The sequence below is a fragment of the Salvelinus namaycush genome, unplaced genomic scaffold (genome assembly GCF_016432855.1).
Source record: "Salvelinus namaycush isolate Seneca unplaced genomic scaffold, SaNama_1.0 Scaffold1913, whole genome shotgun sequence".
NCBI classification, from domain to species: domain Eukaryota; kingdom Metazoa; phylum Chordata; class Actinopteri; order Salmoniformes; family Salmonidae; genus Salvelinus; species Salvelinus namaycush.
The window spans coordinates 34,329-49,469 of NW_024058690.1; the positions used below are offsets into that span (position 1 = coordinate 34,329).

Consider the following 15,141-nt stretch of genomic DNA (forward strand, 5'->3'; position numbering starts at 1 on the left):
TCCCAGACGGGGCAGTACTGTCAGGGGGGTGGAGTCCCAGACGGGGCAGTACTGTCAGGGGGGTGGAGTCCCAGACGGGGAAGTACTGTCAGGGGGGTGGAGTCCCAGACGGTGCAGTACTGTCAGGGGGGTGGAGTCCCAGACGGGGCAGTACTGTCAGGGGGGTTCTGAGTGGAGTCCCAGACGGGGCAGTACTGTCAGGGGGGTGGAGTCCCAGACGGGGCAGTACTGTCAGGGGGGTGGAGTCCCAGACGGGGCAGTACTGTCAGGGGGGGTGGAGTCCCAGACGGGGAAGTAGTCAGGGGGGTTCTGAGTGGAGTCCCAGACGGGGCAGTACTGTCAGGGGGGTGGAGTCCCAGACGGGGCAGTACTGTCAGGGGGGTGGAGTCCCAGACGGGGCAGTACTGTCAGGGGGGTTCTGAGTGGAGTCCCAGACGGGGCAGTACTGTCAGGGGGGTTCTGAGTGGAGTCCCAGACGGGGCAGTACTGTCAGGGGGGGGGAGTCCCAGACGGGGCAGTACTGTCAGGGGGGTGGAGTCCCAGACGGGGCAGTACTGTCAGGGGGGTGGAGTCCCAGACGGGGCAGTAGTCAGGGGGGGGCTCTGAGTGGAGTCCCAGACGGGGCAGTAGTCAGGGGGGGGCTCTGAGTGGAGTCCCAGACGGGGCAGTACTGTCAGGGGGGTGGAGTCCCAGACGGGGCAGTACTGTCAGGGGGGTGGAGTCCCAGACGGGGCAGTACTGTCAGGGGGGTGGAGTCCCAGACGGGGCAGTACTGTCAGGGGGGTGGAGTCCCAGACGGGGCAGTACTGTCAGGGGGGTGGAGTCCCAGACGGGGCAGTACTGTCAGGGGGGTGGAGTCCCAGACGGGGCAGTAGTCAGGGGGGGGCTCTGAGTGGAGTCCAGCAGGCTCTCTGACCCAAAGCTGTAGAGAGAAGTCTCTCCCCCTGTCTCAGTATTATAACTGCTGTGTAGTTGATACGAAAACTGAATGTATCTGCTCTGTTCAAATAGTCTGTCGCAAATGGCTCCCTATTCCCTATATAGTGCATTTGTCAAAGGTAGTGCACTATGTAGGGAATAGGGGTGCCATTTGGTATACAGCCATCAGATTTTATAACTTTATTTAGTCCGTTATGCTCCTCTTGGCAGTAGAGAACCCATTTCTGTCCGACTGCTGTGGTACCGACAACCGTTCCCAACGCTTCTGAACCCAGTTTGGTTTTTGTATCAAAACAGACAGTAAATGTGCATGTTAGGACCCACACTTGTGTCTCACTTCCCTTCTGTATGTTCCTGTTCCTGTACTGATGAATACACACAGCGGCAGAAGATACCGTGGGAGTCTTTCATTCACCTCAGGCCCATTTATAGTCATTAACCACCAGAGGCACACTGTGTTCTTATTCTGGACAAATGGCACCCTATTCCCTTCGTAGTGCACTACTTCAGACCAGGTCGGACTCTTCTAAGTATGACATGCAAGTCTGGTACATATTTCAGTGTTCAACCGACCCCCAGACGGTACCGACCCGACCCCCAGCGACAAGAAAAACAAGTGCTACCCAGTGAATGGTTGATGAATTTATTCCCGTTTTAAAGGAGTACAAACGTATCAGACAGGCGACGGCTGCAGTGCCTCAGCGAACAGACAAAAGGACACTTGGAAACAACCAAAACTAGAGATGAATGAAATCCGCTCTGTTCAAATCCTTTCACACCGACTGATGCCTTGTGGGAAAACAGACCGTGTGACCTAACAGGCCCTCTCTCTGCATCCAAAATGGCGCCATACGTTTTGACCAGCTCTAGAAAGATTTATCTATAATGCCTCAGAGGTTGTGAAGGGAGACATGTTCCCATAGAAAGACAATTACTGAAGCAGACGTTCCCTTTCAAGTCAATGAGGCAGTTACAGGTGAACCGGCGGCCATTTTGAGTGAGTAATTCCATGAGGGGGAGAAGGGAGTTGGAGTCCATTTACTCAGTTATGGGTGAACCGGCGGCCATTTTGAGTGAGTGTATTTCTATGCATATTCCATGAGGGGGAGAAAGGAGTTGGAGTCCATTTACTCAGACAGGTACACAGTTATGGGTGAACCGGTGGCCATTTTGAGTGAGTGTAATTCTGAGGGGGAGAAGGTAAGATGGAGTCCATTTACTCAGACAGTTACAGGTGAACCGGCGGCCATATTGAGTGAGTGTAATTCCATGAGGGAGAGAAGGTAAGATGGAGTCCATTTACTCAGACAGGTAACATAATGAATCTCACTCCAACACAACATATTTCCATTTATCTTTTACAATAAATAAAGTCTTACAAAGCAAAAAAGGTGTGAACACACATTCAGTAGAAACACACACAGACAAGACACTGGGTTTAGGCAGTGAAAGGTGAGAACTAACTAGATGATGTTGGAGGACGAGGGTTAATCTAGTTCTCAGATTATCTGGTGAAACTGACCCAGTCCTACATTAACATAAAGGGCCTGCAGCTCAAATGGCTCCCTATTCCCTACATAGTGCACTACTTTTGACCAGAGCCCTATGGGAGACCCTATTCCCTACATAGTACACTAGATAGGGAATAGGGAGCCATTTGAAATGAACCCTCATTAACACACCCCTTCTTCAAAACACGGTTCTCTCTTCATCTTATCCTCAGAGAGCTGGACAGAGCCGGTAGATAAAATACTCCCTCTTCATTCTAGTCTACCACACTTTTTAAAAGGTCTCCTCTTGCCCCACAACCAGAAGAACCGCAGTCTCGCTAACCGTTAAAAACCCCCCATCAACCTGCTTCCCTCTCATCTTTTAATTAAAACTATAGCAGCGGTATCTAGACGGAATGTTACTGAATCCCACAATAAGATGAATACGTTCAACAAGTCTTATGCCCGTTAGGCGCAAGACGGTGGAGCCCATTGAACTTTCACAGTAATAAAATCACAATTAACCAGATTTTAATAACTAAAAATGTGTGTTGCTACACAACGCATGCAAATAAAACATTTAATTTCAACGGTCACATGTACGTCTCTGTGTTACAGTGTGTCTAGTCCAGGTGTGTCTCTGTTAGTGTGTCTAGTCCAGGTGTGTCTCTGTTAGTGTGTCTAGTCCAGGTGTGTCTCTGTTAGTGTGTCTAGTCCAGGTGTGTCTCTGTTAGTGTGTCTAGTTCAGGTGTGTCTCTGTTAGTGTGTCTAGTCCAGGTGTGTCTCTGTTAGTGTGTCTAGTCCAGGTGTGTCTCTGTTAGTGTGTCTAGTCCAGGTGTGTCTCTGTTAGTGTGTCTAGTCCAGGTGTGTCTCTGTTAGTGTGTCTAGTCCAGGTGTGTCTCTGTTAGTGTGTCTAGTCCAGGTGTGTCTCTGTTAGTGTGTCTAGTCCAGGTGTGTCTCTGTTAGTGTGTCTAGTCCAGGTGTGTCTCTGTTAGTGTGTCTAGTCCAGGTGTGTCTCTGTTAGTGTGTCTAGTCCAGGTGTGTCTCTGTTAGTGTGTCTAGTCCAGGTGTGTCTCTGTTAGTGTGTCTAGTCCAGGTGTGTCTCTGTTAGTGTGTCTAGTCCAGGTGTGTCTCTGTTAGTGTGTCTAGTCCAGGTGTGTCTCTGTTAGTGTGTCTAGTTCAGGTGTGTCTAGTCCAGGTGTGTCTCTGTTAGTGTGTCTAGTCCAGGTGTGTCTAGTCCAGGTGTGTCTCTGTCAGTGTGTCTAGTCCAGGTGTGTCTCTGTGTTACAGTGTGTCTAGTCCAGGTGTGTCTCTGTTAGTGTGTCTAGTCCAGGTGTGTCTAGTCCAGGTGTGTCTCTGTTAGTGTGTCTAGTCCAGGTGTGTCTAGTTCAGGTGTGTCTCTGTTAGTGTGTCTAGTCCAGGTGTGTCTCTGTGTTACAGTGTGTCTAGTCCAGGTGTGTCTCTGTTAGTGTGTCTAGTTCAGGTGTGTCTAGTCCAGGTGTGTCTCTGTGTTACAGTGTGTCTAGTCCAGGTGTGTCTCTGTTAGTGTGTCTAGTTCAGGTGTGTCTAGTCCAGGTGTGTCTCTGTTAGTGTGTCTAGTCCAGGTGTGTCTAGTCCAGGTGTGTCTCTGTTAGTGTGTCTAGTTCAGGTGTGTCTCTGTTAGTGTGTCTAGTTCAGGTGTGTCTCTGTTAGTGTGTCTAGTCCAGGTGTGTCTCTGTTAGTGTGTCTAGTTCAGGTGTGTCTCTGTTAGTGTGTCTAGTCCAGGTGTGTCTCTGTTAGTGTGTCTAGTCCAGGTGTGTCTCTGTTAGTGTGTCTAGTCCAGGTGTGTCTCTGTTAGTGTGTCTAGTCCAGGTGAGTCTCTGTTAGTGTGTCTAGTCCAGGTGAGTCTCTGTTAGTGTGTCTAGTCCAGGTGAGTCTCTGTTAGTGTGTCTAGTCCAGGTGTGTCTCTGTTAGTGTGTCTAGTCCAGGTGAGTCTCTGTTAGTGTGTCTAGTCCAGGTGTGTCTCTGTTAGTGTGTCTAGTCCAGGTGTGTCTAGTCCAGGTGTGTCTCTGTTAGTGTGTCTAGTCCAGGTGTGTCTAGTCCAGGTGTGTCTCTGTTAGTGTGTCTAGTCCAGGTGTGTCTCTGTTAGTGTGTCTAGTCCAGGTGTGTCTCTGTTAGTGTGTCTAGTCCAGGTGTGTCTCTGTTAGTGTGTCTAGTCCAGGTGTGTCTCTGTTAGTGTGTCTAGTCCAGGTGAGTCTCTGTTAGTGTGTCTAGTCCAGGTGTGTCTCTGTTAGTGTGTCTAGTTCAGGTGTGTCTCTGTTAGTGTGTCTAGTCCAGGTGAGTCTCTGTTAGTGTGTCTAGTTCAGGTGTGTCTCTGTTAGTGTGTCTAGTCCAGGTGTGTCTCTGTTAGTGTGTCTAGTTCAGGTGTGTCTCTGTTAGTGTGTCTAGTCCAGGTGAGTAAAGATAACTTGTTGTAGACGACCCCTCTGGCATCACATGACAAAATGGCCTCCTATTCCCTCAATAGTTCACTAGTTCAGACCATCTGGCTGACATAGTTGGCCAAGGTAGTGCACTAGATAGGGAATAGGGGCCTGGTCTAAAGTAGTGCACTAGATAGGGAATAGGGGCCATTCCAGATTGGAGAGTTGTCAGCGAGACAGGCAAGGATAAAGAGGGTTAAAATAAAACATGACCTGGGGTGGAGGGGTACAGTACTGGACCTGGGGCGGAGGGGTACAGGACTGGACCTGGGGTGGAGGGGTACAGGACTGGACCTGGGGCGGAGGGGATATAGGACTGGACCTGGGGCGGAGGGGTACAGGACTGGACCTGGGGCGGAGGGGTACAGGACTGGACCTGGGGTGGAGGGGATATAGGACGGGACCTGGGGCGGAGGGGTACAGGACTGGACCTGGGGCGGAGGGGATATAGGACTGGACCTGGGGCGGAGGGGTACAGGACTGGACCTGGGGCGGAGGGGATATAGGACTGGACCTGGGGCGGAGGGGTACAGGACTGGACCTGGGGCGGAGGGGTACAGGACTGGACCTGGGGCGGAGGGGTACAGGACTGGACCTGGGGCGGAGGGGTACAGGACTGGACCTGGGGCGGAGGGGTACAGGACTGGACCTGGGGCGGAGGGGATATAGGACTGGACCTGGGGCGGAGGGGATATAGGACTGGACCTGGGGCGGAGGGGATATAGGACTGGACCTGGGGCGGAGGGGTACAGGACTGGACCTGGGGCGGAGGGGTACAGGACTGGACCTGGGGCGGAGGGGATATAGGACTGGACCTGGGGCGGAGGGGTACAGGACTGGACCTGGGGCGGAGGGGATATAGGACTGGACCTGGGGCGGAGGGGTACAGGACTGGACCTGGGGCGGAGGGGTATAGGACTGGACCTGGGGCGGAGGGGTACAGTACTGGACCTGGGGTGGAGGGGTACAGTACTGGACCTGGGGTGGAGGGGTACAGTACTGGACCTGGGGTGGAGGGGTACAGTACTGGACCTGGGGTGGAGGGGATATAGGACTGGACCTGGGGCGGAGGGGTACAGGACTGGACCTGGGGCGGAGGGGTACAGGACTGGACCTGGGGCGGAGGGGTACAGGACTGGACCTGGGGCTAGGGATACAGGACCTGGGGCGGAGGGGTACAGGACTGGACCTGGGGCTAGGGATACAGGACCTGGGGCGGAGGGGTACAGGACTGGACCTGGGGCGGAGGGGTACAGGACTGGACCTGGGGCGGAGGGGTACAGGACTGGACCTGGGGCGGAGGGGCTAGGGGTACGGGACTGGACCTGGGGCGGAGGGGCTAGGGGTTCGGGACTGGACCTGGGGCGGAGGGGCTAGGGGTTCGGGACTGGACCTGGGGCGGAGGGGCTAGGGGTTCGGGACTGGACCTGGGGCGGAGGGGCTAGGGGTTCGGGACTGGACCTGGGGCGGAGGGGCTAGGGGTACAGGACTGGACCTGGGGTGGAGGGGCTAGGGGTACAGGACTGGACCTGGGGTGGAGGGGCTAGGGGTACAGGACTGGACCTGGGGTGGAGGGGTACAGGACTGGGGTTAGTTGATAGGCAGAGGGGTTGAGTGGGGTCAGCCTGTATCGCCCTCCAGGGGGCGTGTCCTCTAAGCCTTCTCCTCCAGTATGTTGTCCAGGGGGCGTGTCCTCTAAGCCTTCTCCTCCAGTATGTTGTCCAGGGGGCGTGTCCTCCTCCTCCAGTATGTTGTCCAGGGGGCGTGTCCTCCTCCTCCAGTATGTTGTCCAGGGGGCGTGTCCTCCTCCTCCAGTATGTTGTCCAGGGGGCGTGTCCTCCTCCTCCAGTATGTTGTCCAGGGGGCGTGTCCTCCTCCTCCAGTATGTTGTCCAGGGGGCGTGTCCTCTAAGCCTTCTTCTTCTCCAGTATGTTGTGCAGCTCATCAGCGTCCTCTGCTGTTTTGACCCTGATGAGCATGGCGACAGGGTTGGTAGGGTTGTTGAGGTCCACCACGGGGTTAGGAACACATATCACCATGACGTTGTTCTTCCCCATCCTGGAACAGGGTGTGGAGGCCTGGACCAGGATATTCAACAGGATGTTACCTGGAGGAGAGAGAGAGAGGGTGTTATTGATGAGGCCTGGACCAGGATGTTACCTGGAGGAGAGAGAGAGAGGGTGTTATTGATGAGGCCTGGACCAGGATGTTACCTGGAGGAGAGAGAGAGAGAGGGTGTTATTGATGAGGCCTGGACCAGGATGTTACCTGGAGGAGAGAGAGAGAGAGAGGGTGTTATTGATGAGGCCTGGACCAGGATGTTACCTGGAGGAGAGAGAGAGAGAGAGGGTGTTATTGATGAGGCCTGGACCAGGATGTTACCTGGAGGAGAGAGAGAGAGAGGGTGTTATTGATGAGGCCTGGACCAGGATGTTACCTGGAGGAGAGAGAGAGAGGGTGTTATTGATGAGGCCTGGACCAGGATGTTACCTGGAGGAGAGAGAGAGAGGGTGTTATTGATGAGGGCTGGACCAGGATGTTACCTGGAGGAGAGAGAGAGAGAGGGTGTTATTGATGAGGCCTGGACCAGGATGTTACCTGGAGGAGAGAGAGAGAGAGGGTGTTATTGATGAGGCCTGGACCAGGATGTTACCTGGAGGAGAGAGAGAGAGAGGGTGTTATTGATGAGGGCTGGACCAGGATGTTACCTGGAGGAGAGAGAGAGAGAGAGGGTGTTATTGATGAGGCCTGGACCAGGATGTTACCTGGAGGAGAGAGAGAGAGGGTGTTATTGATGAGGCCTGGACCAGGATGTTACCTGGAGGAGAGAGAGAGAGGGTGTTATTGATGAGGCCTGGACCAGGATGTTACCTGGAGGAGAGAGAGAGAGAGGGTGTTATTGATGAGGCCTGGACCAGGATGTTACCTGGAGGAGAGAGAGAGAGAGAGGGTGTTATTGATGAGGCCTGGACCAGGATGTTACCTGGAGGAGAGAGAGAGAGAGGGTGTTATTGATGAGGCCTGGACCAGGATGTTACCTGGAGGAGAGAGAGAGAGAGGGTGTTATTGATGAGGCCTGGACCAGGATGTTACCTGGAGGAGAGAGAGAGAGGGTGTTATTGATGAGGCCTGGACCAGGATGTTACCTGGAGGAGAGAGAGAGAGGGTGTTATTGATGAGGGCTGGACCAGGATGTTACCTGGAGGAGAGAGAGAGAGAGGGTGTTATTGATGAGGCCTGGACCAGGATGTTACCTGGAGGAGAGAGAGAGAGAGAGGGTGTTATTGATGAGGGCCTGGACCAGGATGTTACCTGGAGGAGAGAGAGAGAGAGGGTGTTATTGATGAGGGCTGGACCAGGATGTTACCTGGAGGAGAGAGAGAGAGAGAGGGTGTTATTGATGAGGCCTGGACCAGGATGTTACCTGGAGGAGAGAGAGAGAGAGGGTGTTATTGATGAGGCCTGGACCAGGATGTTACCTGGAGGAGAGAGAGAGAGAGGGTGTTATTGATGAGGGCTGGACCAGGATGTTACCTGGAGGAGAGAGAGAGAGAGAGGGTGTTATTGATGAGGCCTGGACCAGGATGTTACCTGGAGGAGAGAGAGAGAGAGGGTGTTATTGATGAGGGCTGGACCAGGATGTTACCTGGAGGAGAGAGAGAGAGAGGGTGTTATTGATGAGGGCTGGACCAGGATGTTACCTGGAGGAGAGAGAGAGAGGGTGTTATTGATGAGGGCTGGACCAGGATGTTACCTGGAGGAGAGAGAGAGAGGGTGTTATTGATGAGGGCTGGACCAGGATGTTACCTGGAGGAGAGAGAGAGAGGGTGTTATTGATGAGGGCTGGACCAGGATGTTACCTGGAGGAGAGAGAGAGAGGGTGTTATTGATGAGGGCTGGACCAGGATGTTACCTGGAGGAGAGAGAGAGAGGGTGTTATTGATGAGGGCTGGACCAGGATGTTACCTGGAGGAGAGAGAGAGAGAGAGGGTGTTATTGATGAGGGCTGGACCAGGATGTTACCTGGAGGAGAGAGAGAGAGAGAGGGTGTTATTGATGAGGGCTGGACCAGGATGTTACCTGGAGGAGAGAGAGAGAGGGTGTTATTGATGAGGGCTGGACCAGGATGTTACCTGGAGGAGAGAGAGAGAGAGGGTGTTATTGATGAGGGCTGGACCAGGATGTTACCTGGAGGAGAGAGAGAGAGAGGGTGTTATTGATGAGGGCTGGACCAGGATGTTACCTGGAGGAGAGAGAGAGAGGGTGTTATTGATGAGGGCTGGACCAGGATGTTACCTGGAGGAGAGAGAGAGAGAGGGTGTTATTGATGAGGCCTGGACCAGGATGTTACCTGGAGGAGAGAGAGAGCGAGGGTGTTATTGATGAGGCCTGGACCAGGATGTTACCTGGAGGAGAGAGAGAGAGAGGGTGTTATTGATGAGGCCTGGACCAGGATGTTACCTGGAGGAGAGAGAGAGAGAGAGGGTGTTATTGATGAGGCCTGGACCAGGATGTTACCTGGAGGAGAGAGAGAGAGAGGGTGTTATTGATGAGGCCTGGACCAGGATGTTACCTGGAGGAGAGAGAGAGAGAGGGTGTTATTGATGAGGCCTGGACCAGGATGTTACCTGGAGGAGAGAGAGAGAGAGGGTGTTATTGATGAGGGCTGGACCAGGATGTTACCTGGAGGAGAGAGAGAGAGAGAGGGTGTTATTGATGAGGCCTGGACCAGGATGTTACCTGGAGGAGAGAGAGAGAGGGTGTTATTGATGAGGGCTGGACCAGGATGTTACCTGGAGGAGAGAGAGAGAGAGAGGGTGTTATTGATGAGGCCTGGACCAGGATGTTACCTGGAGGAGAGAGAGAGAGAGGGTGTTATTGATGAGGGCTGGACCAGGATGTTACCTGGAGGAGAGAGAGAGAGGGTGTTATTGATGAGGGCTGGACCAGGATGTTACCTGGAGGAGAGAGAGAGAGAGGGTGTTATTGATGAGGCCTGGACCAGGATGTTACCTGGAGGAGAGAGAGAGAGGGTGTTATTGATGAGGGCTGGACCAGGATGTTACCTGGAGGAGAGAGAGAGAGGGTGTTATTGATGAGGGCTGGACCAGGATGTTACCTGGAGGAGAGAGAGAGAGGGTGTTATTGATGAGGGCTGGACCAGGATGTTACCTGGAGGAGAGAGAGAGAGGGTGTTATTGATGAGGGCTGGACCAGGATGTTACCTGGAGGAGAGAGAGAGAGGGTGTTATTGATGAGGGCTGGACCAGGATGTTACCTGGAGGAGAGAGAGAGGGTGTTATTGATGAGGGCTGGACCAGGATGTTACCTGGAGGAGAGAGAGAGAGGGTGTTATTGATGAGGGCTGGACCAGGATGTTACCTGGAGGAGAGAGAGAGAGGGTGTTATTGATGAGGGCTGAACCAGGATGTTACCTGGAGGAGAGAGAGAGAGAGAGAGGGTGTTATTGATGAGGGCTGGACCAGGATGTTACCTGGAGGAGAGAGAGAGGGTGTTATTGATGAGGGCTGGACCAGGATGTTACCTGGAGGAGAGAGAGAGAGGGTGTTATTGATGAGGGCTGGACCAGGATGTTACCTGGAGGAGAGAGAGAGAGGGTGTTATTGATGAGGCCTGGACCAGGATGTTACCTGGAGGAGAGAGAGAGAGAGAGAGGGTGTTATTGATGAGGGCTGGACCAGGATGTTACCTGGAGGAGAGAGAGAGAGAGAGGGTGTTATTGATGAGGGCTGGACCAGGATGTTACCTGGAGGAGAGAGAGAGAGGGTGTTATTGATGAGGGCTGGACCAGGATGTTACCTGGAGGAGAGAGAGAGAGGGTGTTATTGATGAGGCCTGGACCAGGATGTTACCTGGAGGAGAGAGAGAGAGGGTGTTATTGATGAGGCCTGGACCAGGATGTTACCTGGAGGAGAGAGGGTGTTATTGATGAGGGCTGGACCAGGATGTTACCTGGAGGAGAGAGAGAGAGAGAGGGTGTTATTGATGAGGGCTGGACCAGGATGTTACCTGGAGGAGAGAGAGAGAGGGTGTTATTGATGAGGGCTGGACCAGGATGTTACCTGGAGGAGAGAGAGAGAGGGTGTTATTGATGAGGGCTGGACCAGGATGTTACCTGGAGGAGAGAGAGAGAGAGGGTGTTATTGATGAGGGCTGGACCAGGATGTTACCTGGAGGAGAGAGAGAGAGGGTGTTATTGATGAGGGCTGGACCAGGATGTTACCTGGAGGAGAGAGAGAGAGAGGGTGTTATTGATGAGGGCTGGACCAGGATGTTACCTGGAGGAGAGAGAGGGTGTTATTGATGAGGGCTGGACCAGGATGTTACCTGGAGGAGAGAGAGAGAGGGTGTTATTGATGAGGCCTGGACCAGGATGTTACCTGGAGGAGAGAGAGAGAGGGTGTTATTGATGAGGGCTGGACCAGGATGTTACCTGGAGGAGAGAGAGAGAGGGTGTTATTGATGAGGGCTGGACCAGGATGTTACCTGGAGGAGAGAGAGAGAGAGAGAGGGTGTTATTGATGAGGGCTGGACCAGGATGTTACCTGGAGGAGAGAGAGAGAGGGTGTTATTGATGAGGGCTGGACCAGGATGTTACCTGGAGGAGAGAGAGAGAGAGGGTGTTATTGATGAGGGCTGGACCAGGATATATATGTGAGTGAGTGAGAGTTAGTGAGTGAGAGATTATTGATGAGGTCTGGACCAGGATGTTTGTTACCTGGGAGAGAGACACAAGTACACAATTGTTGGGTGACATGCGAGTAACCCAGCTCCACTAGAGGGAGGAGACTGCAGATATCCACAGTAATACCTCAGTCTGGCCACTAGAGGGAGGAGAACACAGATATCCACAGTAATACCTCAGTCTGGCCACTAGAGGGAGGAGACCACAGATATCCACAGTAATACCTCAGTCTGGCCACTAGAGGGAGGAGACTACAGATATCCACAGTAATACCTCAGTCTGGCCACTAGAGGGAGGAGATGAGTGTTCAGTAAATTCCTCATGTAGGCTACAGCTCTATAGTTCCACAGCAGCAGCCCAACAGGAGGCCTAAAGCCATCAGAGATAGTCTTCAAAACACAGCCTTAGTATGGGCCAGCAGGCAAAAACACAGCCTTAGTATGGGCCAGCAGGCAAAAACACAGCCTTAGTATGGGCCAGCAGGCAAAAACACAGCCTTAGTATGGGCCAGCAGGCAAAAACACAGCCTTAGTATGGGCCAGCAGGCAAAAACACAGCCTTAGTATGGGCCAGCAGGCAAAAACACAGCCTTAGTATGGGCCAGCAGGCAGAAACACTCATCAGTAAAGATTTTGTCAACTGTGAGGTGCATAAAGTGAATTGGACATCACGCTTAAAACCCCAAATAAAAACCTCCTTCTCCTATTGCTACATTTAGAAAATACAAAAATCTGCTCCTAGGATTTTACAGAGCCAGCAGTAACTTACCACAGGCAGGGTTTCCCCTAGGATTGTTTTCAGCAGTGGTGGCAAGGCTAGCGGGGCATTGCTACTAGTGGGGGTATGCATTGGGACTAGCATTAGCACAAGGACATGCTAGGTGTTCCATAGACTTACAATCATTGAGCCAATGACTATACATGTAAAAAAGCGCCTCGGCCGAAATATATATATTTAATAATATATATAATAATATATATAAATTATAATATATTATATATATTATATATAATAAATTATAAATATATATAAGGTAAGGTTTAATAAGGTTTAATAAGGTAATGTTAAATAAGGCTTAATGCCGTAAGGTTTAATAAGGTAAGGTTTAATAAGGTAAGGTTTAATAAGGTAAGGTTTAATAAGGCTTAATGCCGTAAGGTTTAATAAGGTAAGGTTTAATAAGGTAAGGTTTAATAAGGTTTAATGCGGTAAGGTTCAATAAGGTAAGGTTTAATAAGGCTTAATGCGGTAAGGTTTAATAAGGCTTAATGCGGTAAGGTTTAATAAGGCTTAATGCGGTAAGGTTTAATAAGGCTTAATGCGGTCAGGTTTAATAAGGCTTAATGCGGTAAGGTTTAATAAGGCTTAATGCGGTAAGGTTTAATAAGGCTTAATGCGGTAAGGTTTAATAAGGCTTAATGCGGTAAGGTTTAATAAGGCTTAATGCGGTAAGGTTTAATTAATGTGGTCAGGTTTAATAAGGTAAGGTTTAATAAGGTAAGGTTTAATAAGGCTTAATGCGGTAAGGTTTAATAAGGCTTAATGCGGTAAGGTTTAATAAGGCTTAATGCGGTAAGGTTTAATAAGGCTTAATGCGGTAAGGTTTAATAAGGTTTAATAAGGCTTAATGCAGTAAGGTTTAATGCAGTAAGGTTTAATAAGGTAAGGTTTAATGCAGTAAGGTTTAATAAGGTAAGGTTTAATAAGGCTCAGTAAGGTAAAGTTCTATATTTTAATAACATACCCAGGTTGGTATCTTTCACACCACCGAGTCCAGTCTAGGTCTCTAGATAAGGTTTAATAAGCGTTAATATTTTAATAACATACCCAGGTTGGTATCAGCGCGGACTAACAGCTGTGTCTTTCCGTCTGCGGTCGTCTTCAGGTGCAGTGTTCCAACTCCCTTCTCCTTGAACTCCGTCTCTTTCTTATAGAACAGTTTACACCTGGAACACACGTCGACTGACGTCAATGTCATCGTTTGGAAGAAACCCCCCCCGTTTCTGAATGGTAAAATATAACACCGCAGAAGGTTTGGCAAATGTGAACCATAATACATTCCAGTGGCTATTTCTAAGACGTATGAAGCAGATCCTACAGATGTATAGAGAGACATATTTTAAAAAAATGTTTCTGGAAACGAAGAGCTACTTTTTGGAGTAGAACGCATCAGTCTCCTTGATCTCCTGGACTTCCACTTTGGGGGGTTCATCCGATTCCTCCCCGTTTTCATCTACGGGGTGACAAGGAAGAGACGGACGGACGTTATGAAAGAGCATGCAACACTGTCCAACATTATTTCATTAAACATTTTTTTTGAAGTGTCTCTGATAAAGAAATGTACAGATGAAACAAACATATGGCCTAAATCCACTTTACACTAAGAATATTCAGTATTTATTTTCCACAATGACCGTACATGTGAGCTCAGCCCCTTGAATGTGATATCTAATAAAAAAGAGATTTAAAATCACTGGGATTAAAAACCCTGAAATTGAGATTTAATAGAGGTTTAATCTCTGGGATTAAAAAACTGAATGTGAGATCTAAGAGGTTTAATCTCTGGGATTAAAAACCTGAATGTGAGATCTAATAGAGGTCTAATCTCTGGGATTAAAAACCTGAATGTGAGATCTAAGAGGTTAAATCTCTGGGATTAAAAACCTGATTGTGAGATTTTATAGAGGTTTAATCTGGGATTAAAAACCTGAAAGTGAGATCTAATAGAGGTCTAATCTCTGGGATTAAAACCCTGAAATTGAGATCTAGTAGAGGTCTAATCTGGGATTAAAACCCTGAATGTGAGATCTAAGAGGTTAAATCTCTGGGATTAAAAACCTGATTGTGAGATTTTATAGAGGTTTAATCTGGGATTAAAAACCTGAAAGTGAGATCTAATAGAGGTCTAATCTCTGGGATTAAAAACCTGAATGTGAGATCTAATAGAGGTTTAATCTGGGATTAAAAACCTGAATGTGAGATCTAATAGAGGTTTAATCTGGGATTAAAAACCTGAATGTGAGATCTAATAGAGGTTTAATCTCTGGGATTAAAAACCTGAATGTGAGATCTAATAGAGGTTTAATCTGGGATTAAAAACCTGAATGTGAGATCTAATAGAGGTTTAATCTCTGGGATTAAAAACCAACACAATCTTCAAATATGATAAAACATTATGTCTTATAATTCTGCTGAAATGTACTAAACTATCAGCATAGTTGTTTACCCAATATGTTCCACAAAACATTGTTGACAAACCACAACATGGACATCGGTCACGGCTTTATATAATGATTTAGCCAACAAAAAACATTCAGAAATCTAGTCAGTTAAAACTTATTTAGATAATGCTGACGTAAAAACTAAAATGTTTGCAAAATATCCTCTGTCTGTATTCTGGCTCTATATGTTATCCATCACTAGCGGCGCCATATCACCTAGTACAATTCTGGACTAGCGGCGCCATATCACCTAGTACAATTCTGGACTAGCGGCGCCATATCACCTAGTACAATTCTGGACTAGCGGCGCCATATCACCTAGT

The 15,141-nt window shown here is 49.8% G+C and overlaps 1 protein-coding gene across 1 annotated transcript; it reads right to left on the minus strand.

Annotated features, from left to right (window-relative positions):
- Positions 1 to 1,568: 1,568 nt before the first annotated feature.
- On the minus strand, positions 1,569 to 13,915 carry nup50 (nucleoporin 50). The gene is made up of 4 exons (XM_038983806.1): positions 13,749 to 13,915; positions 13,425 to 13,543; positions 6,319 to 6,998; positions 1,569 to 6,005 (listed from the first exon to the last, which is right to left on the minus strand). The coding sequence occupies exons 1-3, from the start codon at positions 13,874 to 13,876 to the stop codon at positions 6,799 to 6,801; spliced, it is 447 nt and encodes a 148-aa protein (XP_038839734.1). The 5' UTR covers positions 13,877 to 13,915; the 3' UTR covers positions 1,569 to 6,005; positions 6,319 to 6,798.
- Between the last annotated feature and the right edge of the window lie 1,226 nt (positions 13,916 to 15,141).

Excerpts from the sequence above, each read along its gene's own strand:
- nup50 (XM_038983806.1), bottom strand. The coding sequence starts at position 13,876 with ATGCTCTTTCATAACGTCCGTCCGTCTCTTCCTTGTCACCCCGTAGAT. Across the intron at positions 13,544-13,748 it reads GATGCGTTCTACTCCAAAAA|GTGTAAACTGTTCTATAAGA; the intron begins GTAGCTCTTCGT and ends CGTGTGTTCCAG. Across the intron at positions 6,999-13,424 it reads CCGCGCTGATACCAACCTGG|GTAACATCCTGTTGAATATC; the intron begins GTATGTTATTAA and ends TCTCTCCTCCAG.